The 25,308-nt window shown below is 48.2% G+C and overlaps 1 protein-coding gene across 1 annotated transcript in view; it reads right to left on the reverse strand.

The window, feature by feature from the left end:
* PMP22 (peripheral myelin protein 22) overlaps positions 1 to 19,175 on the reverse strand; it is a 98,053-nt gene extending 78,878 nt beyond the window's left edge. The window contains exons 1-3 of the mRNA XM_069654551.1: positions 18,986 to 19,175; positions 9,289 to 9,389; positions 6,820 to 6,913 (exon numbers count right to left, since the gene is read on the reverse strand). Of these exons, the coding sequence (XP_069510652.1) occupies positions 6,820 to 6,913; positions 9,289 to 9,366 (172 nt within the window). The 5' untranslated portion in view covers positions 9,367 to 9,389; positions 18,986 to 19,175. The remainder of the gene's footprint in view (positions 1 to 6,819; positions 6,914 to 9,288; positions 9,390 to 18,985) is intronic.
* Positions 19,176 to 25,308: the final 6,133 nt, after the last annotated feature.

Consider the following 25,308-nt stretch of genomic DNA (forward strand, 5'->3'; position numbering starts at 1 on the left):
AGGGGACGAACAGGAAAACGCGAAACGAGAAGGAAAGCGCACACCAATGAGAGAAGTCATGTCCCGGCGCTCCTCCCGTTAAAGTGGAATTACGTCCCACCTGCACAAGAGATCCTGTGCTCAACATTAAAAGACTCTTTAGCTTGAAGCAGCAGTGTGCCGACTTGCTAATTGTATATAGTTGCTGTGTGCAAAGAAAAAAGCAGCAGTTACTCCCAAGAAGTATGTGTTTATTCATATCATAAATGGCGATGAGGAAGTAGACAAGAACCCATGACAGATAAGATGCAAGGTGCGACCTCACCCCCACCGTTCTTGCAATGTCCAGGTAGGCCCACAATACCATAGCCTTGGTGGGAGTTCCTGCTCATCACGTATGTTGAAGCAGTGCGCAGTGTGGACTTTACGGCTGCGAGGAAGAGAGCAATGCTCTTCAATGCATTGGGAGTAGAAGGCCATCGGGTATTCACCAGTTTGACAGCCGAGGTGATTGCGGATGACACAGATGACATGTATAAAAAAGCGGCAGGGAGAATTGTCAAAAGATTCTCAAACAGAGAGAATGCCAACACTTTCCTCAAGGTCAAGTGTGTGGTAGCATCCATACAGGATCTAAAGAGCAAGGACTTCTTAGAAATTAGTGAGGGCCCCTGGTGGGATGAAGAAACCTCCAAGGATCCAACATGGTGAGGCTCATTGAGTGGGTCAAGAGAGGGTGGCCAGAGGAAAGGTCCATCCCTGGAAGAATGAGGCTGTACTAGAAGGTGGCTGAAGACGTTTTCGAGGCAGGAAGCCTATTAAATAAGGGTGATCAAGTAATTCCACCACTAGGCAGGAGAACAATAATATTGTGCTGGGCCGTTCGGGATATGTAGGAGGCACCATGACAAGGCACCGTGTGAGAGAAGCATACTGGTAGCCTGAAATGGATCAGGATATCTGTGAGATGATAGAAAGATGCCACAAATGCTTACACAGTGAAAAAAGATTGAAAACAAGGAAGGCACAGCTGGTACCCACGGAGGTCCCGGAGGGAGTGTGGCAAAAACTAGGCTTGGACTTTATAGGCCAACTGGAAGCAATGTTGCCAGAACATCGATACAGAGTGGTCATGGTTGACTATCAAAGTGGGTGGAGGCTGAGTTTGTACCGAACATCACCAAAGCAAAAGTTTTCAAGGTTATAACAGCTGTGTTCCAAAGAGAGGGGTTGCCAAAAGAAATGATGAACAACAGGGTTCAATTGATGTCCCGTGAAATGGAGAGCTTTATGAAAAGAAACAACATTTGACAGATCAAAGCAGCATTTTATCACCCACAAGCCAATGAGCTAGTTGAAAGGTTTAACATATTTATCAAAGAGGTACTCCAACTGGCCACTGCATCGGGCATGAACCCATTCAAGACTGACAAGGAGGCAACTGCCGTACACCGCTTGACCCCTAACGGCATCACCAACATGTTGTCATTGCATATGCTATGGTGAAGAAGAGCAGAGTACGCATTAGTACCTTTATGGGTGTCAAAGGTAAGGAAAGACGATGATGTAGATATGGAGGATATGCTGTGGAGAATCAAAAATTGCAAGAATCAGATGAAGATATGGAATGACTGACACAGGGCAGCTCAGATCCAAAAAGTCAATGAAGCCGATTGGGTCAAAATCTTGTTGCCACACAAAGAGCAATTCACAGGGTCCACATTCAGTTAACCTATCAAGGTAGTACCAAGAGGTACCTACCACGTGTGCACACAAGATGGCCACAAATGGAACATGGAAAGAGTGGCCATGTTCGAGAGACGATCCAGCAGAGACTCAGTATTCGGGACAGGAACTGCGTGTCCATACCAGACCTTATACCACCACAGCGGAGGAGTTCGAACAGGCTACCGCAAGAGAACCCGCCCCTGTACCATTCCCAGTACCCAGTATTGAGAGAGAGCAGTTCAACCAAGGACACGAAGGGGAAAGCAGGGCAGCAGATGAGGAAGACAAGGTTACCCCGGCCTCGGAGAGAGTGGAGAAGACCGGTGAAGTATACTGACTTTGTGATGGGCTAATGCTTATTTGATCATCAAACGAGGTATGTAGAGCCAAAGATCATGACACCCGCGAGCACAGAGCTCTCACGAGAGGATGAGATTAAGGGGATGAACGGGAAAGCACAATGTGATGCACGCGTCAAGGAGAGCAGTCATCTCCAGGCACACCTCCCGTTAAAGTGGAACTTCGTCCCACCAGCACAAGAGATCCTATGTTCAACATTAAGAGACATTTTAGCTTGAAGCAGCAGTGTGTCAACTTGCTAATTGTATATAGTTGCTGTGTGCAAAGATTAAAGACTGCAGGATCTCCCCAAGAAGTGTATGTTTATCCATAACACCCACCCCCACCTCCCACTTAAACAATGCAGGGGTTAAAATGGAATAACAAGCCATCATTTAAGGGAAATTTTAACTGTGGGGAGCAGTGGCATACTGAGCGGGGGAGCAGAGGAGGCAAGCTGTGCCCTCTAGAGGCTCTTTGGAGAGCCAGACCGGGACATTTGTCAGTTGGACACCTCTTTGGTTCGGTCACCTCAATGAGGGTGCCCAACGGCAAAGGTCTCCCGCGGGCAGGAAAATGTGTAAGGAGCAATTCCTGTATATAGTGCTCTGTGCAAAGAATAAAGACTGCAGTTACTCCCAAGAAGTGTATGTTTATTCATAACACCTGCCCGCACCTCCCACTCAAACAATGCAGGGGTTAAAATTGAATAACGAGCCGTCATTTAAAGGGAACGTCTAACTGTGGGGAGCAGTGGCGTACTGAGCAGGTGAGCAGAGGAGGCAAGCTTCCCCCCGAGGCTCTTTTGAGAGACAGACCGGGCCAATTGTCAGTTGGACACCTCCCCAGTTTGGTCACCTCAGTGAGGGTGCCCAACAGGAAAAATCTCCTGCTGGCAGGACAATATGTGAGGAGCAATTCCTGCTCTGCACCCTCATTATCCTGGTCGCAGGACACCTTATTCTTCGTGAAGGGTAGAGGTGTTCTGCTGCCAAGACAATGTCCCAAGGAGCTCCGGGCATCAGACGGGCTCTCGCTTTTCTCTGTGTCAACAGAGCATTTCAATTTGAGCCATGAGGCACTGATGGGATGTAGGGGGGGGACTATTAGCAGGGGCTTTTGTCCCTTTAGAAATATGAATGGGCGGGAGTGATCTGAAGTCAGAAGGGTGCATAATTCTGCATGCTTTATAAAATCCTGGGCAAATCATTGAATAGAGCTGTGTCTTATCTTCTGCAGGTGGAAGTGATTCACTTCATAGCTTGTGTTAATATATCATGCTGTTATTTTTTTTTTAAAGCCTAATCACTATAGAGTTGCTGCATATATAATAATAGTGCAATGTAGGTATTTTGCACCAGCCCGTTATTTGCCACTTGACTTACTTATAGCAACGTATTCTCAAGACACTGCCATGGAGCCTCCAAGTATCAAAGAATGATGATGCTCCTTGGGATGTCCTTTTCTGTGAAGTCATTGCTATTGGTGCAATCCATATGCAAATTAGGAGATTTTCATGTATTTTGCCCCAGAGCGCCTGGGCAGAGTTCTCATAGATGGGTTTCCTGCATCTGTAATGATGCTGCAGTTTTATTTGATTTTGTATGTGTTAAAATGCCACCTGCTGCTAATGTTACCAAAAACGTAGATTGGGGCGGGGGTGGGCGGTTTGGGGGCGCATATGAGACTGTATGGAATTGTGTGCACTGTGTTTGGGGGGGGGAGTAGCAGGACTTTTTTCGTGGCTCACCCTCCCCACTCTTGTAATGTTGGACACTCCTCTGGTGGGAAGCATATATAACAGGGTCTCCTAAGATATATAAAAGGGTCCTTCTTTACAACTTTCTTCCCAGAGGTGAGTCATCGGGTTGGGGGCAAAGAGGCCTTCCAAGTTTCTCATTTCATTGGTTTTACAGGTGGTATTGGATCCCTCAATACCCTGCGAGGCTGTCATATATTAAAAAAAACGCAAGCACTATCCCCAGTTCAAAGTAATCGTTAAAAAAACATCGGTAAAATAACATCCGTATCTGCGCGAAGCGTTAAAATATGAAATATGGACCTGCGCCAATTAATACGACATTCTCCTTCTCGTGATCCCAGCTGCTGGTTTGCGCTTTTCCCAGCCCTTACACTTTTTTGTTTGTGTTTTACCATTGACAGCCAAGTTTATCCAAACTACTATGTCTATTCCGCATCCTCAATACGGTTTCCCCTGGCTGTGACTGTCGCTCGGTCCCCTTGGATGCTGCCAGCGGGCTGGCGCGTGTTTATTATGACACACAGTGCAGCTGCCCCTTCCTTAGAGGGGAGCCATCAAGCATCGTGGGTGACGGGTAGGGGGGAGATGGGCAGAATGTTGATGGTTGGTTAGGACTTGACGTTAGGGGCGTGGGGCCGGGTAATGAAAACTAACATAGGACCTCTTCTTCACACCAAGAGTGGCAGGGTCAGAATGGGACATACAATAGGGTTCGTCGCCAACAAAACCTGGCCCACGTTCACAAATCACACATTCCTTTCTACTGTGACAAACTGAGTAGAACCCGTGGGTGCATTTTGGGGCCCTTCAAATTGCAAATGGTGTATTTCAAAGCACACTGTGCTGGTAAACATTGGTCAAAAGAGCCAATTGCATCGCACATACTAAGCCATGAACCGGGCACCGACTAGCGGGTTAGCACGCGCCGGCTGAATGGTGAATGCAGGCGTCCTGGGGACATAGGCCTGTGAGGGGCAGATGGGAGTGACTAAAGAATTCAGAGCAAAGGCAGGGGTATTACTGATCTGTGCTCTCTGCCCACAAGGGAAGTTGCAATGCTTTGCCCAGAATGCGTCATGGCACACGCCAGTACAGAGACTCGGACATGATTCACGAAACGCTGCGTGCATCAGACTCTCGTGTGGGGGGTAAATCGCTGTAACGCAACCGTGAGGGGAGGGATGCGGGGCAGCGAGTGGCCAATAGGTGGCAGTGGAGAGTCAATCGTGCCCTTAGGGAACATCGAGCGGGCCCTCGTAGAAACCCGAGACCCTGCCAGTGAAGAGAGGGGTCTTGACCACTATTTTTAACGTCGTTAGTTACAATGGCAACTGGTGGCCACTAAAAGGGGGCATGATGTGACCCGCCGAGCGTGCATCCGAAATAGCCACCAGAGGCTACTGAGCGGCCAATCAGAATTTAACAGCTGTGTTTACTCGAGGTTTGTAAAAAGACAAAAACTGTGGTTGCCCTCCCCCTCTGCTTTTTACTATTGCTCAATAGGCAATGCTGAGGAAAATTCGCCCGTCTTGGGATTAGAAATACACGTGTGTCCTGATTTACAAACATGTGTGTAAATCAGGCCCTTTGCCGGGCTTGTAAATATGTTCGTGCCAAGTGTTTCTGCAAACGTGTTACTGTTTAAAAATAGATTGGTCAATACATGTTTGCAAGGCGTAAACCTCCTGCTGGTATGTATTTGCACGTTCACAAACCCGTCCTGGAAACCGCATGTTGTTAGAAAATGTACTTTGCATACGATGTTTGTAAAGCAGGCCTGTAAACGCCCTGCTGTTAACAAACGTGTTCTGCACTCCGGCTGTAAATCGCTCCTGTAAAGAAAATACTTTAAGCACATCTCTCAGGTCTGTAAAGCGCTTCTGCGAGCCCCCTTGAAAGGCACGCTGCACTTTATGGGCACGATTTAGAAACGAGTTTTTCAATAGGAAAGTCCCATTGAACGATGCCTTGTAAATCAGGCCCTATGTCTGTAAATAACTGTTAACAAGTGTATTGCCTGGTAAGTGTCCACAACGAGCATCTATAAAAGAGTGACTGTTACCAAAATGAACATGTATGTAAACAGTGCCCGCAAGCCCCCTCTAATGTTCTGTACAGCTCATGTCTCGAATAGGCTCCTGTAAACTTCCTGTTTACTGTAGGTCACATGTCTGCAACGGGCACCTGTAAAGTGTAAACCTCGGACTGCTATCAAACCAGGTATCTGTCATGTCATGCATGTGAAGCATCCCACGCCCCTCTTGAAATGCACCGTTTTATACACACTGCCAAGTGTTCCTTCAAGCCATCTACTGTTGCCAAAGGCACGCCAAGTGATTCTGTAAGCTCCCTGGCATGCACTGTGCATTGAGGGGGGCTGTAAGGTTATTATTGTTAACACTACTCAAGTTGTCTGTGCACCCCTATTGGAAATCCCCTTTTGTTAACAAAAGCACCTTGCACTACCAGCCTGCTAAGTTCTCCTACACGCCTGAGCTCTCACGAATAAACCGACTGCTATGTGTTTCAAACGAGCTCTGTCAACTTGAGACGTTTACCAAACATACTCTGTGCTACACGCTGGCAAAGAGCTCCTGTAAACCTTCCATTGTTAACAGATGAGCAAACCTGCGCTAGGAGCCGTCTGTAACCTGATCACGTCAACCTCACATTGTTAACATGTGTGCTACACCTGTAAACTGTCCGTGTACCCCATATGGTGTTTACAAAAGTACCCTGCTGCGCCCATAACCATCGTATCTTTGAGATACACATCTCCTAATCTACAAGAACAGGCACCTCGTTCTCTTCCTGTCGCAGGCGCTCTAGCAATGCCGTCAACACGTGCCCTGTCTGCCGCCATCATGGGCGTGGGCGTGGCCCCCAGCCCAGATAGTGACATCTGTGACCCCATGTGCATCGCGATACACGCGGGGAAGTTCTTTGGAAGCTTGATAAAGGAACACACAGTTACATGTCTTTCTATGCCCGGGCCGGGCAGGGAATCTCACCATTGGTCGAGGAGTGCTGGCATATCAAGGAGGCGTCGGCGTTGCTGCAGTTCTGCCAAAGGTCTGCCGAAAACGTGTCGTTGACTAGCCATTTCTGTGGGGGGGGGGGAGAAAAGGAACAAGTAAGCAGAGGCCCAAGAAGACCCGAGTAAGGGGGGGCGGTGGTGGTCTGGGAAAGCGAGGCCAATCCTGCAGCTGGAGAGAGACAGCACTCGGGAGACTGAAGCCAGGCACACTGGACCCCGGCTGCAGGCTCCCGCTTGTTCTTCTCTCGAGACCTTTAATTAACTGAGGGAGCAATCAGACCCAGTGTGCACCATGTTAGGACATCTCCTTCTGCCGGGAAAGGCAGCCTCGTGCACCGGAGCCCCCTCTGCCCAGTCTAAGCAGGCAGAACAAAGCCTGCATTCAGATCTTTCATTAAGGGAAGAATGCACAGCGCGCGGCCTGGGCCGCGTCTAACCTGAAGTCAATAATGCTAGCAAAAACAGATTGCGGATGTCCTTTTGGACCGGTAGCTGACCACGCCCCTTCTGCATCCTCGCAAACCAGCATGTGCACAGTCCGAGATATTTGCATGTGGGGTTGAGTGGATGTGCATATCTATGTAAGCATGTAGTATTCCAACCGCATGTGTGCAAGGATGCGTGTGCAGCTGTGTTTTGAGTTGCCCGGAAACGTACCTATATGTAAATAAAAGCCACATCATATCACATGTGTCTTCCAATCTGGTTGTGTATGATTGTGCCTACAGCACGCGCGGATCAACATATGTGCCCGAGTGTATCCAGTATCTCCCTGTCAAGTTCCACTATGTGCGATATACCACGAGCCAGTCCTGTTATTTTGGTATTACCCAAATTGACCTTTCACAATTGACCTTTTGTCCTAATTGACCTAATTATAGTGGTCCTAAATGACCTTGTGCACAATTGACCTTCATATCATTTTAGTTATTTTATATATGTATTGGGTTGGTTTTGGATTATAAATAATATAAGGGGATTGGGTGGTGGGTTGTGGGGGTTTTTGGATTGAGAGGGGTGTTGCAGGGGTTTTTCAGGCATAGATGTCCTAATTGAACTTTTAAGTTGGGTCAGTTCTTCCGAGGTCAGTTGTGAAAAGGTCAATTAGTATACATCCATTTCTTTGCTTCCAATTGCATCCTGGGACTTGACGTTTTGTTTTTCCCATTGCCAGGGTGGGCCTACAAATCCCAGAATGCAATGTGGAAACAAAACAGGACTGGCTCAAAGAATCCACATGGGACAGGGAAACTTGGCAGCTATGCTAGTGACCCTTCCCCGTATAAACACATGCATATACCTGGCTTTCTAGCTCTCTGTAGGCGTTCTCTACTCGAATGTATCTGTGTGTTCCACTGACTACCCACGAGAATATACATATATGTGAGTGTGGGGAGGGGAGTTCCTGCAATGCGCCTAATGTTGCCTGATTCTCTTTTTGTGGACTAGTGTTCGTGAATTGATGAGTAAGACAGATACATTATAGGCCTGATTCATGGAAGTGGTTCATAATGGCGCAATCCCATAGGAAAACGTTCCATGAATCGGACCCATTAATGATTGTATTGGTGATTTGAACAGCACGCAGCCAGGCGGCCATGACTGAAATGCATTGGGTGCAGAAGTACACTGATCGCTTATATCCTGCAGTGCAACACGTTAATGCTGGAAGCAGAACTGGGAACATGGAAGCACACGGGGACCAAAGGAGGTATATTATGCCCCCTGTGCCACCCTCCCTCTAGGGACCTTGCAGGGAGATGGGCCTGGCCCGAGCGGATACAATTCATAGCAACACGAGGAATGCTGTGGCGGCCACGCCCACATTAGAGCCCGTATAAGCAGCTCTTAAAATGCCGCGAAGGCGTATATGTTGGCGCTACATAACATCTTTATATCACACACATGCCTAATACACAACAAATTAAATAACATTTTTTTAAAAAGTAAAACTCTGAATTCATCGTGTCTGAAACCAGTCAAATCGCTCCCGGGTTTATTTTAGGCTTTGCAGTGACTTGCCATAGCCTGCATGTGGTCTAATGACTACATTATTGCATCGGACACTTAGGGCGACGGCGCATTCCGCCTAATCCGCCTCTCCCCCGTCACAGCGCCTCTCTCCCGTCACAGCGAGGAGCTTTCACCCCAGCAGGGAAGGACTGGGGCCCCGAAGGGGGGGAATGGGGTGATGGGTACCCCCACACGTGCGTTCTATTCACTTTTCTACACTGTGTGGTCCTTGGCAGCTCCCTCCATCTCCCGATGCCCCAGTATCAACTGGAGCGCCTTATTTAGACTCAGACACACACCAGTAACAAGCGCTTTATAGGAAAGCTGCGACACTCAGAGAGCGTGCCCATGGACCACCTCCCGCGCGTCCTGTACCCGCACCCCGACCCCAGGAGAGGAGAACCCCGAACGAGGGCTGTTCTATACTTACACTGACTATCGTGGAGACGAACAGCAGCACCAGGACCGCCACGTGCAGGACGACGATGCCCAACAGCAGGAACAGCATCTTCGGCGAGGATTTGCGACGATCTACGAACAAGCAGACGCAGAAAGGTGGGTAAAAAGGCAGACACTTTCCGCAGCAGTCCCGGCAGTGGAGTAACTAGAACAGGGAGTGCTGGGCTGGGTCCTATTAACAGTGGGGTGTGTCTAAGGACTCTGGCTGTCATAAGTCACATGGACACCAGAGGGCGCTGTGTAGGCAGACACGAAGAGGAATGCAGAACAGAACTGCAGACACGTTCATCCCACTGGATTTCACATTGGGCCTGATTCACAGAGGTTCCGATGGGAGAATCCCATTGAAAAACGCCCAGTGGATCAGGCGCACTTCTGAAAAAGGGATCCTTGGCCTGACTTTGGAATGTTTAGCACAGTGCAAAGTGACTTTGCACTGCCAACAATCACCCTGATTCATAGAGTGGTGCAAAGTCACTCTGCACTGCAAAAGTACACTTTGCACTGTGAATTAGGCCCATTTAGAGCAGTGAAAAGAGTACTTTGCATTGCAAAAGTACTCTTTGCACCGCTCTGTGACTCAGGGTGCTTGTTGGCAGTGCAAAGTCACTTTGCACCGCGCAAAAAATGTCATGCATCAGGCCCTCTTTTTTACCTGTCATTCTTATCCAAGTGTGTTTCGGACATGTCTTTTGAGAGACCCAGGTGTGGGGATTGCAATGCAATAGGACCTAATATTAAATAAAACCTAGGCTCTAATCCCAGCTTCACCACTGGATCAAAAGTTGTGATTCTGGACACATTACCACCCCCCGTCCCCCAATGACCTAGAGACCTGGCAAGCAGGATCACGGGCGGGGGTGGGGGGCAGCATCACTGTAGAATGCTGAATCACACCCCTGGTCTTTTGTTGCATTTAATAGAGTAATGCAGACATATGTAATCAACTCAAGGTGCATATACCCAAGGACACGTGGGCTGGGCTCCCCTGATCTGTGGCGTCCGATCAAACTCACAGCCCAGACCCCATCCCTACCCCAGTCCAATTACTCCGCATTTCATCTAGATGCACTGTGTCCGTCCTGCCCCCCTCCCCGAACCCCCTAGTTCAGCATTGCCGGCCACTGTTTACCGGAATGCAGGTCTAAACTACACAAATAAACACAATACAGACATCCAGAAAGTTGTTTGCGTGTGACACCTCTTTCACTGTTAGCTAAGGGCATTTGCCATGCGAGTTCTCCATTCAGACTCCGCACTTGCCCTGTGTCATTAGTGTCATTTTCATGATATTAGCATAATTGACCTAAACACATGTGACCTAAAACATTTGATCACATATGTTTGACCTTTTTTTTGGTTAAATTGAATTAAATATATATATAGGGTGGATAAGGGTATATATTAGGTTGAGGGGAAGTGTGGGGGGTGATGCGGGGGTCTCCCCCTTCATTTTAGTCAGACAAAAGGTCAAATAAATTAGATCAAATGTGATTAGGTCAAATGTTTTAGGTGAAATAGACCCCAACCAGCTGGAAATACCACACAAAAATGCATCTATAGGATCAGATATGTAGGGGCGCACTGCTTTGTACATGCTGTGCAACGCTTGTATTGATTGCCCTTGATGCCTGCTTTGATTATTGTGATTACAGTTGGCACCAGGGGAGTTGGTAGGTCTGGAAAAGACCCGGGGCTACGCTGATGTTGAAACTGTCGGGACTGGGGGCTAGCTGGCCTTTTGGTTGTAGCTCCTGAGATTCTATCCAGGGCTACAACCAAAAGATCAGGGGCTATAACCCCCTTAGCCCCCCCCCCAGCAACGCCCCTGGTTGGCACCTTTCCTAAAATACGGGTTTTAGAAAATATGTTTTACTCACACCACCAACCAAGGGCAAATACACAGAGCACTTTTCTTCTAGAGCTTAGAAGCGAGAGGAATCCCGCATGAAGCGCTCTATACAATAATAATAACTGTATTAGGTGGCGAGAGTTGTTGCTGAATCTCTCTCTTTGCCAGAGTTGTCATCCGCCTGGGCTCGCCTCTAACAGTTAGGAAGCGGTGCCCTGCATCCAACATGCCAACTAAAAACACATCATGTGAAGATGAGCAACAGCGCAGGTATGTCTTCTGTCCACAGAGCAGAAGAGAAACCGGGCGCGGCTCGAGCCTCTGCCCCTCCCCCTGCCACTCCCCACCCCCTTCACAACCGCAGATCTAATCAGCCCGCCACATTTGGTTTACATTAGGCAGCTGAGGCGGCTGGTTTCACATGCGCGGAAGGGGCGGGTGGGGCGTGGAGGGGGGCGGGGGGCCTGCTCACCACCCCTCGGACCCTGCCCACAACACCATGGGGCCACAGGGCGGGGCGCGCCTGTATAGGACATTAAGAGCAAGGGCCTAAAGCACCGCAATGCAGAGCACAACACGAGGTGTATCTGCACGCACAGGCCACCCACTGACTGCACTGTAAGTCTAAGCACCGCTACTCGCATCGCCACAAGGCAACGGCCCGTACTACATACATGTGGCCATACCCACACACATGCCAGCATGCCCGTGTCCTGTGGGAAAACACAGCCTGGTCCGAATTGTTTTCATCGAATTATGGGAAGTGCAGTCCTGAATTAATTGGAAAATAAAAACTATTAGGAATGCAAAGAAAAACAGGAGCGGGTGGCAGTGCCCCGAGTGGCATGGTAAGCCCGAGTGGGTGATTCAGCAGAGCCTGCATCAGAGCTGCAGGCGGGGTACACACTCGTGCACACGCATCACGCAGCCAAACGCACAGATCGCGGCGCTCAGTCCCTAGACCTGCTGCTCTGCTTCCGTTCCACTGCCTCGCGCCAAACACACCCATCTCGGCCCCGAGTGCCCCGTTCGAAGGTTCAAAGGTCGTGTGATGCGTTTCCACATGTCAGACACAAAGTCGCCGAGACCACTGTTAATGGCCAATATTCCCGCCGGGCTGTGCTCCTCCAAAGTGTGCAAATTGCATCCACCAGGCGTGACTGTGCACCCAGGGGCGGGACTCGCGCACCCATTGTGGCTGTCCACCGTGCCCGTGGTAGAGGGCGCGCACCACATGAGTACGATTCTGCTGAAGATGTGAGGTTTGCCACCGAGCTGTGAGATGTGCAATCGCCGTGTTGGACTCTACTCCAGGGTGTGGCATGGCGCCCATGCTTTGAGGTGCAAAACACATGACTGACTCACGCCTAGCGCGTGAGCCTGTGCGTGTGGTAAGTGCAACTACTGAACGAGACAGCGCTCCAGCGTGTGAGCCTGTGCTCCAAGGAGCGTCATGCACGCCTAACGAGTGGGTCATTGTTCTGAAGTGGGACAATCATGTCTAGGGACCCAGACAGCTCATGCATGTGCAACATCCCAAGAGCAGCAGGTGCGCCCATCAGCTAGTACTGCTATGGCCTGTGCCTGGTCTTCAGAGGCTCTTTGGAGGCATTTTTCAGCGGGACAAATAGTGGTCTTGAGGGGCGTTGGCTGCATCCGGTTTGTCCAGGTTGCAAGTGTTCTTACAGAAATGGGGTTATTTTAGAAGCAGTCATGCCCCAGGTTGATAACTCTAACATTATCTCGGTGGAAATTCCAGAAAAAAAGCGGTTCTTCCAACGAGGCACAGAACACAGCGCCAGACTCATCTTTAGCCTGAAATGCTGGGGTCAGGTCACTCAGTCTCTGGAGCCCCTTCATTGGCTACAGGTGATGCAGAGATCTTGAGCGCCAGGCTCGTCTTTAGCCTGAAATGCTGGGGTCCGGTCACTCAGTCTCTGGAGCCCCTTCATTCCCTACAGGTGGTGCAGAGATATTGAGCGCCCGGCTCATCTTTAGCCTGAAATGCTGGGGTCAGGTCACTCAGTCTCTGGAGCCCCTTCATTCCCTACAGGTGACGCAGAGATATTGAGCGCCCGGCTCATCTTTAGCCTGAAATGCTGGAGTCAGGTCACCTAGTCTCTGGAGCCCCTTCGTTGGCTACAGGTGATGCAGAGATATTGAGCGCCAGGCTCATCTTTAGCCTGAAATTCTGGGGTCAAGTCACTCAGTCTCTAGAGCCCCTTCATTCCCTACAGGTGATGCAGAGATATTGAGCGCCCGGCTCATCTTAAGCCTGAAATGCTGGGGTCAGGTCACTCAGTCTTTGGAGCCCCTGCACTCACTATAGGTGAAACAGTCACTTTACTTCAAAACTTTATGGCTAGTATGAAAAACATCCTATGACTGGGCACCAACTAACCTCACAACATTATTTCCCCTCTATCAGACCACCGATTGCCTAAGGTCAGCATCCCAACACCGACAGATCTGGAGTCAGCCAAGGATCACACTGTTTGCGGGTGGATCAATCCACTAAGCCATCAAGGCTTTTTCCCCATATATCTGCATTCCACCTCGACTCTGATCACTTGTGCTTGAGGAACGTTCTGAAGATGCTCCTGTGTTCCAGCAGCCTATGGCCCTTGAGCACCAAGTGAGCTTCTTTCATGGTCCGCCCCCTTGCATCCACGCTCATGGTGCCCCGATGCAGACCATGCGGCTTGTAGCTCATCATATATTTTCACGGAGATCCCCATTGAATCACTATTGGTCTTCTGCGAAGAGTCTCCAGGCGACAGTGATTAAGTAAGCCAGGGTGACTTTCTGCAGGAACAACACAGCTTGAAATCAATGAGTACATTTGGAGATCCTGGGTATTTAGACACAAAGCCTGTTGCTATGACAGGACCCGAGCGATAGATGTTCCTTCATACAGTTGCCCTTGATTTCTTTCTCTCAATCAGTGTACAGTATATTCCAACAACAGTCCTCAAACACTGGGCAGGGCCTAATTATAGCAAGACCAGGGATCTTCCGTGCAAGAATAAATTGGCCTACTCGTGCTGGGCTGCTACAGTTGGCTGAAAGTCCAGGGCCAAATTAATCACATTTGAGTCTGGCATTCGAAGTGGAAATCCGCCACTCAAATGCGCAAAGCGGATGGTGTGTTGGGTGTGTGGCCCAGTGGGTTGAGGAGAAAAAAAAACTAGCAAAGGGAATCCGTAGACAAGGAAGAGTGCATAGAAGACACGAGCTTCAGGAGGTTGGAGGATCTCATTTAAGACAGACCAGGCAGCCAACAAGATATAATGCCAACACGATATGATGACGAGCTGGCCTCACCAGAGTGAACAGCTGGAGAGAGTGTAGAAGGCAACTGGTAACAGAGACTTTATAAGGCCAGAAACCATCTCAAGTCAATGAAGGCTGACCTGTAGGAGCATCGGACTGCAAATAAGGACCAGCCAGCGCACCCAAACAGCTTGTTTACCTGGCAGCTCTATTTGTCCACAACCTTGCATGGTTCCCCTAGTTACCACTGAGGTCTGAACCTACTCTATAGGAGCATCGGGGGATTACTTTATTTCATCTCAGTCAAGTAAAAAAAATACCCTAAAAAAGCATTGTGTTCATGTAATAACCCCCCCGCACAAAAATGTGCCAAAGCATACCGAGTCAAAAAGACTATTTGCAACAGAAACATCTGCAATGAAGTGGTTTAAGTGTTATTTGAAAAATTCTGCTGTTGAGGGCCTTAATCAAACACGTAGTAACTAAACGCATGAATAGGAGATCGAAAACATGACACAATAGGAATTTAGAAATGTAGATGACACGTGACCTGCCAGGTTCTTCACTAAGAGGTTCCCCTGAAGCAATGCACTGATGTCCCGGTGGTAGATCAGGACTTTTGGCAGACAGCCTGATCTCTCTAGGGTGGCACTCCTACTTGGAGTCCCTCTCACAGAATGGCATTCACTATCAAAGGGCGCCGACCGCATTGGAATGTTGGCATGCACTGGACACTTGGGCGTTCAACACATCTGCACTTGAAACTTGACTCTGTTCATTTCCAAGCACTGCCATGTTCTCTGGTATGGAAGTAGAGTCAAGGGGACGGTCAGCTGCTTATGTTACCTGCCACGGATCACACAATTTGCTCAAGTGGGGAGGTTGGTTAGATGATCCGGGACTTAAGTTCCCACATCTGGAAAACGTAGATCACAACTCCTCCAAAGCTGGGTCCATGTGATCTGTGTTGATGCTCATTGGATGCTCTTTGCAACAACTTCTGTAAGGCCAATATTTCCACCGCCCTGTACTCACCGGGGGCGTGTGGTTCTTTTTGGGGATACGTGTCCTGCTTAATATAATTGAGTTTAACACTGTGTTGTGGGGCGAATCCGACATCCCATTTCATGTAACACTATTATTGTATTTGTTTCCCTGTGGGACAAGCAACACTCGTCTTGTGTCATGCATTTAACCCCGTTTGACCTCATGCAAGAACAACATGTCCTGGTAATCCAGTGGATCCGCGTGATCACTCCATGGGCTCAGAATGTTAGTGGGCGGACAGGGCATCCCTCTGTGGTTTGGTGACTGCAGGAACCATCCTTCGCATTGGAATCCCTGTGATGCCAGGCTTCTGAGGAGGGGTGGCATGTGATGGCTGCCTGCCTCCTGTTTTTATTTTCCATGTACCCCACATGGAGGCCGTGGCAATGCAGTGACTGGTGGGTCCCAGCGGCGCCGAGTACAATGGTGCTCTGCCCCCCATGCCCCAAAACTCAGCTCCAGGAAAGGCCATCTGCCTACGGGAAGGCCATCTCCATAAGAGTCTCTATACTTTCAATGGGACTTTTATGTGGGGGTGGGGCCGCCCCCTCAAACGCCCGCCCTGGGGAAACCAGAAGTCGGTGTCCCTTTAATGGGTCCCTGGAAGACTTCGAATTAATCACCAGAATCTCCGGTGTATGTCGATGTTTTTGCACGGTTAGGGCGGAGCAAATCTACGTTGTGGAGCTGTCCACTGGGTGGACCTTTCTAGCGATCATCAGCCTCCCCGGTCCTCTCAAAGGGTTAATACATTTTGTGAGGGTCAACATGAACTTCCCTCTTTCCAAGAGAAACTCTTCCCGCTGTGGCGTAGGAGCTGCGAGGAGAAGTCATAACCACACCCAATACTCCCGTGCAGTAAGAGGCTTTGGCCGGGAGGGGCGCTGCTCGTCGTGTATATGTGAGCAACGATGGCAGGTTGCCGCTGCTTTGTTCTCTATGACTCTAGACACCGAGTCAAAAGCCACGCTAAGTGGGCCAACATGAAACTGACACCTTCAAACAACCAGACACAACCTTACAATGCCCAGTAAACAGAGTTTGCGTTAACCGAGTAACATGGCAAACGTTTTCTGATTAGCAAAACGGTACTGAAAACCCGATTCGCAGTGTATATTGTCAATTACAAATCTTCTTATTTTGACGAATGGATAAAGCAAAGGGTGCTGCAAGGTGACCTATATTCCAGCGCTTTTGCAATTAACGACACGTTTGTCTACCGTGCATAGTAATCGGTAAGCCCCATACGCGGCTGTGTCCCCGAAGGATGGACTGTGTCTGAACGTCCATTGAAAGAGAGCCCAGCTGTAATGACCCGCTGAAGTAACTGCGCCCCTACTCTGAAATGTCCATGCTTCACAAAGCAGGTCTTGCGAAAGCACAGTAGTCTTGCTGCAGGAGGCCTACCCATTGTAGGGTGACCATACGCCTCCTGTCCCCAACCTAACTTTCCCCAAGTGCTTTACTAAATGTTTGAAAATCAATCCTGGCTGGTGATTGCAACCAATGCATTCCATTAAAGGGAAGCAAAACTATATCTCCCAGAATGCACACTGATTGATTACATTAAAGCAATGCTTTGGGAAAGTGATGTCTCGGTGACATGGAGTCACTGGGGCTCCAAGAAATGCCTTTTCGGTGGGAGTCCGGGTACTGTCATATTATGTCCGGTGCATTTATGGCAAGGGATGCCCGGAATGTCTGACCAAAGTACCCGAGTACTAGAGAGAATGGTTCATGCACTGCCAACCAAAGGAAAACACTGCGGTCCTGCTTGAAAGTGCCCGGTTTGCCCAAAAGAAACGAGTAAGTCATTGCTAAAGAGAAACAGTACTGGTCATATACAAGTGCAGTATTTCCCTAAGAAATGTCTTCCATGTCCAGATGAACTGAACTTTGGAAAAAGTGCTAGTGGGGGGAAAGTAAAAGCAGCTCAGCCCTGCCGCGGAGAGCCAGTTCTCTCCAAGTAAAGGTACTGTGGGCCTGCAACACTCCGGCCAACTGATCTGCCATTGCAAGGAATGCAATGTATTCTAAAGCAATGTATAGCGCCGTCTGCCACGAGAGACCGTATGGCCTGCCAGGAAAGCACTGCCTGACAGTGTAGCCTGCTGAGAGGAGGCATCCTTTCAAAGCACTGCATCCCCGCTCAGAAGTGCCAGTGCAGTGGCCCATCGCAATTGCTCACGTGCTCTTAAGAGGGGATGACAAAGTGCTGTTCCGCGAGGACCACTGTGCCCTGCAAAGAGGTACTAGGCAATACTGCCTCATGTATAGCACTTCAAGCCTCATGAGAAGTGCCAGTGAAGTACTAAGTGCACTGTAGCCCTGCTGAATGCCAGCCAAGTATTGTTACATTAATAGTACTTCCGTCCTGCTGAGAAGTGCGAGCTAAGTGCTACCCCATTCATAGTACTTCCGTCCTGCTGAGAAAAGCTAGCCAAGTACTACTCCATTAATTGTACTGCAATACTGCGAAAAAGTGCCAAGCAAGTGCTGCCCCATTTATAGTACTTCAGTCCTGCAGAGAAAAGCCAACCAAGTACTGCTGCTTTAATAGTACTTCAGTCCTGCTGAGAAGTGCCAAGTGCTGCCCCATGAAGAGTACTTTGTTTCTGCTGAGAAGTGTCAGGCAAGCACTGCTCCATTAAGAGTACTTCGGTCCTGCTCCGACGTGTGAGGCAAGCGCTGCCCCAAAATATGACTGCTGTTCCACTGGGAAGCGTCAGTGATGTGCTGTCCTTTAGAATTACTCTTACACTGATCAGGCGTGCCAGCCAAGTACTGTCACCTGGTGAGAAGTGCCCGGCAAGTGCTGCCCCATTAATACGACTGCTGTTCCACTGGGGAGCGTCAGTGAAGTGCTGTCCTTTAGAATTACTCTGACACCGATGAGAAGTGCCAGCCAAGTATTGTCCCATTGATAGCACGGCAATCTTGTTGAAAAGTGCCAGTGCATACCAGTGAAAGAGTGTCCCCTAGTAGTACCGCAGCACTGCGGCGAGAAGTGCCAGCTTAGTACTGTTCTGTTGGTAGTTCTGCAGCATTGCTAAAATATGCCAGCAAATTACGGCCATGTTAATAGTACTGCATCGCCGCTAAGAAGTGCCATAGAATTCGCTGTGCAGTGCCGTTTCGTTAATAGCATTGCAGTCCTGCTGAGAAGTCCTACTGAAGTGAGGTGCTGCACCGTTGCAAGCTCTCTTGTCCTGGCGAGCAGTGTCAGCCAAGCACTCTCCCATTAACAGCCCTGCAGTGCTGCTGATAAGCCCGGACCCCGCAGCTCTGCTAAGAAGTGCCATTGCGCTAAAGTCCGGATGAGGAGTGCACACGCCGTCCCTTTATTGAGTGCCATGCTAGTACCTGGAGCCTGACAGTACATGCCAATAAGTAGAACAGAGCTGTTCATTTTCAGATGCAAGCCCTTGACATTTCCTCTGCCCTGAAACTGACTACCCCAAGAAAGGAGGAGGAGACGGCGAAAAACACGACTTACTGTGCACTTCAAGATTCCTCCAAAGACGACCAGTGTCCTCCTATTCCACCCAAAAATGTGCAGCAGATCACACCGAGACTCTGAAAGCAGAAGAGATGAACCCCAAAATGTCGCTAGATCCAAGCAAGCTGCGCGCTGTCCCGTGGCCAATCCAAAAGTGAGCTCCCTGGGGCTGTGCGCAGACGGCAGAGTTATAAGGTTTCCCTATGAGAGAGGCGAACCAACGCCCAGATGACGCCGGCTCCAGCTGGGTGTGTCGCCTGTATAAGAGGGGAGGCCCGGGGACACACTAGGCTGCTATAAATAACCGCAGGGAAAAAAAAGCACTCAGCGCAGAGCAGCCCGCAGCGGCTTATTCCTCACTCTTCTGTTTGACTCACTAGCCGCATGAACTCACGGGCTGGAATGTGCCTCCTTGAGCCCAATCCCTGCCAGGCTGCGTGCATGGCAACCAGAAGGTGACACACACAAACAGTGTGGACGGTAGTGGTGGTGTGTTTCCATCCCGGCCCACGTGGGTGTGACCCATGCTGCTTGCAAACTGTACACTGTGTTCGCGGACATCTAACTGCGGGACTGCCCTGGGTTCACATCCTCCCACGATGCCTTGTCGCACTCACCAGTGTCCTGCCCAAACCATTCCGGGTCCACTTCTCGCACGCGCGCCACACAATCATTCGTATGATACAAACAGTACACGACAACTCCTCGAGATCACGCACAGCGATTGTGCGGACGCACTGCGGCTGTACTTGGTTAGCTTATGGAAAGAACTAGAAAAACAAATGAAAGGCGTTCGAGAAGTATGCGGAGCCCCGTCCTGGATAAAACTATTATTGCTAGGCCCCACCAAATGCGAAATTGCTTATGTTTCCTATTAAAAATATTCAACATACTCCCTTTTTGCAGGGACGTCATTTGGGGGGCGCCAGAGGTCACAACTGCGACTTCTGAGGTCTCCCTTGTGACCTCTGTGGTCTCCCTTGCGACTTCTGTAAACAAAAAAAAAAACTTTCTTTTTTTTTCTTCGTTTTTTGTAATGCAAGCTCCTGGAGTGGCGGGCTTTCATGTTCAGGCCCTTTAAAAAAGAAGAAGAAAAATAAGAAGAGGAGTGCCACAAGTCTAGCACTTTCAGCACTGACACTAAATGAGAAAGAATAGGAATACCAAATAATGTGTCTTTCTGAAATTCCATACAATAATTGCTAGACTCATTAAAGGTTTATTTCAGGCACACTTCAGGGGGTGAGTCACTGATTTAGTCTGTTCTTACAACGCCTCAACACAGCCTTTCATCCTTCTGAGGTCGATAAATGAGTACCGACACAGGTTGGACAATATAGGGTGTATATTTTTTCTATATAAAGCGCTTAAGCGTAAGTGCTATATAATACCACATCATTACCATTTGGTCATGGACGTCTGCATGCATTCACATTAATTTGATAATATGGGCCTATACACACTGATCTTAACGCTACATATTGTGGGATGTTTTTACCCATGCATCCAAGCCCTACCTCAAAAACTGTGCAGTACTGGCATTGAAAACATCATGATGGCCAGAGCTTCCCAGAAAATGCCCAGGGAAGTGCATGAAGAATAGGCTGCCACCCATTTTGCCGATGTTATGGGCACAGAAGGGCACTGCCTAAAACCACCATTGGACTACCCACACAGTAGTCTGAAACCATTGGGAATGGCAATGCTGACTGCCAAAAGCAACCTAGAATTGTGGGGAATTCATTTTCTTAAATCCCTAAAAGGGGTGCAGTACCAGTACTCACCACTATCAGAAAGCCGGCGTTTTAAAACCACCAGATTTTGTTTAAAACTGAATAAATGAACCCAAGGCAAGCCAAAGAAAGACTTACTGAGAGGTGGATATAATCTAAAGTTATATTCTGAAGTGACTTGAAGGTTTATAACAAGACTGGCTGAGCTGTGGATTTCAGCAGTTTAAGTACATTTGGACTGAAAGACAATAAAAACCTAAATGTTTAAAAGAAAGGAGTGACCTACTTTTGAGTGTCACATAGGTTGCAATTGTTAAATGTCATAGTTTTAAACTTAGAATCAGCATTCTAGCTGCATATGTAAAAATGGTTAATTTTATTTGAATGCAGAAAACTGGGGAACAAAAGTGACATTAGCTGGGGCCTGGCTTAAGGAACTGAATTCTGCCCACCAGCTACCCCCGACAGGAGTTGAGACTTGCACAACAGCTGTGTTCCCAGGCCTATCTGCCTTTTGCTGCTCCCACCAAAAGGGATATGACACTTCCCTGATTGAATTACCTGGGCTCTGCAGGAAATTGAACAAAGCCCTGTCCTGACTCAGGCAAATGTTTTATTATGGGGGCCGTAAAAAGTGGCTTCCTCCTGGAAGTAAAGGGGAGGAGCACTGCCTGTGAGAGCAAGGTGGCTTGGCAGAACTGGAAAAACCAGAAATTCAACCTTGTGCTGGGGGGAAACCACACCCCTGTAGCCAGAATATGGTTTTAGAAAAAGATGAATAACTCATAGAGCGGACTTGTGAAAATTATTTAAATGATACCATAATTCTTGTGATTTTTCTGCCCACATTTTAAGAGGTTTTTAGAACCGGTGGCATGATCTGGGGGCAAACTAGCAGTTAAGAGGGTATTACTTAAAATGTATGCATGTTAAAAATCTGACACTTCATCAATTAATGTCCATACTCCTTGCGCACATGTGTGTAAATTTGGGGTAATGTCCGATATTGCGAAATCAGTTAAAAAGTGCAAATGTCGCCATTTCTGAATGCAAGCTCCCAGGAAGAGCAGATTTGGACAGGGTATACCTCCTGTGATATGTGATGGGTGCATGTAATTTTAAACAAATGTGTACCTGTGCAAATATGTCTTTTGGGTCAAAATATAGATTGTGTGTAATTTGACAGGGGTGGGTTCTCTGTACCATAAACAGACCTCATCATGATGACACTTCATTTCATTCCCCCAATCAAGTGGAAGAGGATGAAGTGGCCAATGACAAGTGGAGAGAGGTAGAGCCTAGTGATGCTGCACACACACCCATTTTCAAAACACATAAAAGCAGACAGTCAGGACAGATAGGGACATTCAATTCCATTTGCTGCAACGCGCTCTGCCGGACCACACAACATCCAGAAGATACTAGATTAAACACTTAGACTTTAAAACTCCAAAGAACTTGATTCAGAACTCAAAGCAAGGGCCTAAACCCACAAACTGAGAACTCTTCTCAGTGGGCCTCAGCATCCAGCAAACCTAACAGCGTGCAGATCAGCGCTGGGTCCAGAGAAAGCAGAGCAGTATCCAAAACCAGAGGCAGAGCAGAGCTGACCCAGACCGCTGTATCCGGACCCCCAGACCACTGTTAGCAGAACCAGAGAGCTGACCCAGATCACTGTGAAGTGCCGAGACCAGAGTCCAGTCTAAAACCTGACCAGATCCGTGGCGAGGCCCATTTATTTCAAAAATATATTGTGAGTACCTAGCAGAACTGTGTAGAACCAATCTCTTAGTTAAAATAATATAATTCAATCTATTTTAATCTAAGTAGAACTGCCTCCTAACTGTCACCTGTCATTTTCTAGTTGCTAGCTGTCACTTGTCTTTTTGAACGTTAAAATTTCAAATCTGAAAAACGACCTTTACCATATCACTCATATCTCCGTGACTGTTTGTCCTAGAGACTTGCAGTAACTTTCATCTGGAAGCTGAGATCCTAGGCTGTCCTAGGACCCCAAAACGATAGTGCTAGTCCTTGTAGTTCCTCTGTAATCGCGAAAAACGCACTCGCGAATTTTGCCGCGATTTGCAAATTTCTCCACGTGTGAAAACAGAAGATTCTTTGCTTTCCTTGCTAAAAATTCGTTTGCCTCTTAAGAACCATCCCTGTATCATTGCTAGAGTGAGCCTGGACTAATATTAACTAGATACCACTCACCCTGAACCTCTAGAGGGAATTACAAGCATTTTAGCATATTTTTCACTTCATTGCCAGCACATATAAAAGCATTTTGGGCCTGTGTTTCCAACTTCTGTAGTCTAAGCTTGCTGGGGTGAACTGAATTACATTTGATTGCATTTCTGAGAACTGTGTGCTTTCCTTCCATTTCCTTGCATTGCATAAAGGGGGGTGAATTGCCAGAGAAAAGTGATTACATTGTTTTGTTGAAATCATATTGAGTATTTTCTGTATTGCATTTTTCATTCAACATTACATCCATCTGAACTTATATAAAGTATTCTCTACCACCTTATTCTTCTGTTCCTATCCACAAGTGTGCTAGTGCCAGACTATCCATTATTGATTACTGCTCAGATTCAGTGTGATATTCAATTATTAATTTATTATAAAGCGTGATATATATATATATTGTTTAAATTATCAAATAAACCTTTAAACTTGCAAAACAGAACTACTCCTTGGCTCAGTGGGGTCAGGGAAAACTTCCAAGAGGGGGGTGTTATATAGGGGTAGTCATCCAGAACGCATGAACTGGACATAAAGATATTTCCATAAGGGTTTCCATTCAGTATCCCAGACTAGGCATTGACTTAGCTGTAGTGTTGAATTGAATCCTCTTACAAATTGGGGGGCTCGGGCCGGACGTTTGGGTTAGATCTATCACTTGTGCAGATTAATACAGTGTGCCAGCTGACCAGATACACATATCCGGTCGGATCACCACGCTGTGTTACGATGTAAAGCACTCCTCAAAGGAACGCTCTAAGGAAAAGGTCTGTTTTGCAAAAATAAAATACAAACTTCTGTAAGTCAGGAAGGAACTCAAATTCCAGAATGACGACCTTAGTAGACATGACAATAGCCAGAGAGTACTTCTTACATAAGTTATTTGTGAGAGGTGAGTGGACTCACCAGGACCAGACGGTCTGGTTGCAAGGAATCGCACCCCAGATCACGGAAACAGGGTCAGATACATGGAGAGACCAGGGTCCCTTACATGTGGCCCTGAGTGAATTATATATGTCCTCTAAAGCTAAGGATGAACAAGACAAGATGGTTAGGATAGCGGCATACCTGTACCTATATATGGGAGACATGCAGGATAAATGTACTGAAAGCCAAGATCTGGTGAATAAGCGACAGATGGCGTTAGAGAAGGTCCAATCTGACCTGGTCTCTTCTGAGCAGAGGCTGCAGGGGAGCCAGGAGTCAGAAAATGAGAGTAGACAGCACATCATTAAAATAAAGAAGGATATGGACATCCTGCAACAGGAAAAGGCTGACCAGGATACCAGATTTCTGGCCTTGCAGAAGGAGTACCAAGAAGGTTTGGACTCCCTACTGCAGAGCCAGAAAAAGCTGGAGCAACAGTTAGACTTCAATAGGGTATGTGCTGAGCAGGTAGTCACCCTGCAAAGCCACCTAGATAGGGAGAAGGCAGAGAGCAATAAACTGATTTTGAAAGACCTGGATACCCAGGCAGAGTTTGACCAGGAGCGCCAGAAAGCTGGTGCCTTCCAAAGGCAAAGGGACGACCTGGAGGTACAGATGCAGACTCTTAGTCAGGAAAGTGACACCTTAGGCCAGGAAGTCTGCCACTTAAAAAGAAAAATGGAAGAAAATCACCTGGCCCACCAGGGACTGGGTGACCTCCAAAAAGAACACCAGAACTTGTTAGAGCACACCAGGAAGGTGGAGGATGCTCTGGCAAGAAAGGAGCAGGCCAATAGGGACACAGCTCAGAAGGTAACCCTCCTGCAGCAAAGACTGGTCCAGTGCTCCAGGACCAATCAGGAAACGCAGAGAGAGAATGAGGCTCTCTGCCAGCACAATGATAGGCTCCAACAACAGGTAGCGATGCAGGAGAGACTGATAGAGTCTAGTAAGGCCTTAACTGAGGAACTGAAGGTGCAGGCTCTTGCATTGCAACAGGGAGCAGGGGCGGATAGAGACCAAGTTCGCTGGGAAAGGGAAACTCCTGAGCATAACCTCAGGAGCCCTAGTACCAGAGGCCTTTATCTCTCTCAGTCCCTGGACTCTGCCACCCCCATGTCCCCTGGCGCACATGAGCACAGGGCCACATGGATGGCAGATTACTATCCAGCCAGAAGCATGGGGCTCATAGGCCAGTACCAACCAGGAATGGAGGGGCGGGCATCCGGGTATGGGCACCCAAGCACAGGGCAATTTAATGGGGAACCCCAGGAGAGTAGGCCCATTAAGGGCATCCTGAAAACCTCTGCCCAGTTAGGTCAGTGGGGGGGTACCCATCAAATCCTGGCAGCAAAGAGGAATCTGAAGACTCCTCTGAACGGTACAGGACACAGGAGACCAGGTCACCACATT

The sequence above is a fragment of the Ambystoma mexicanum genome, chromosome 3q, assembly GCF_040938575.1.
Source record: "Ambystoma mexicanum isolate Mex_15411 chromosome 3q, UKY_AmexF1_1, whole genome shotgun sequence".
Taxonomy (NCBI): domain Eukaryota; kingdom Metazoa; phylum Chordata; class Amphibia; order Caudata; family Ambystomatidae; genus Ambystoma; species Ambystoma mexicanum.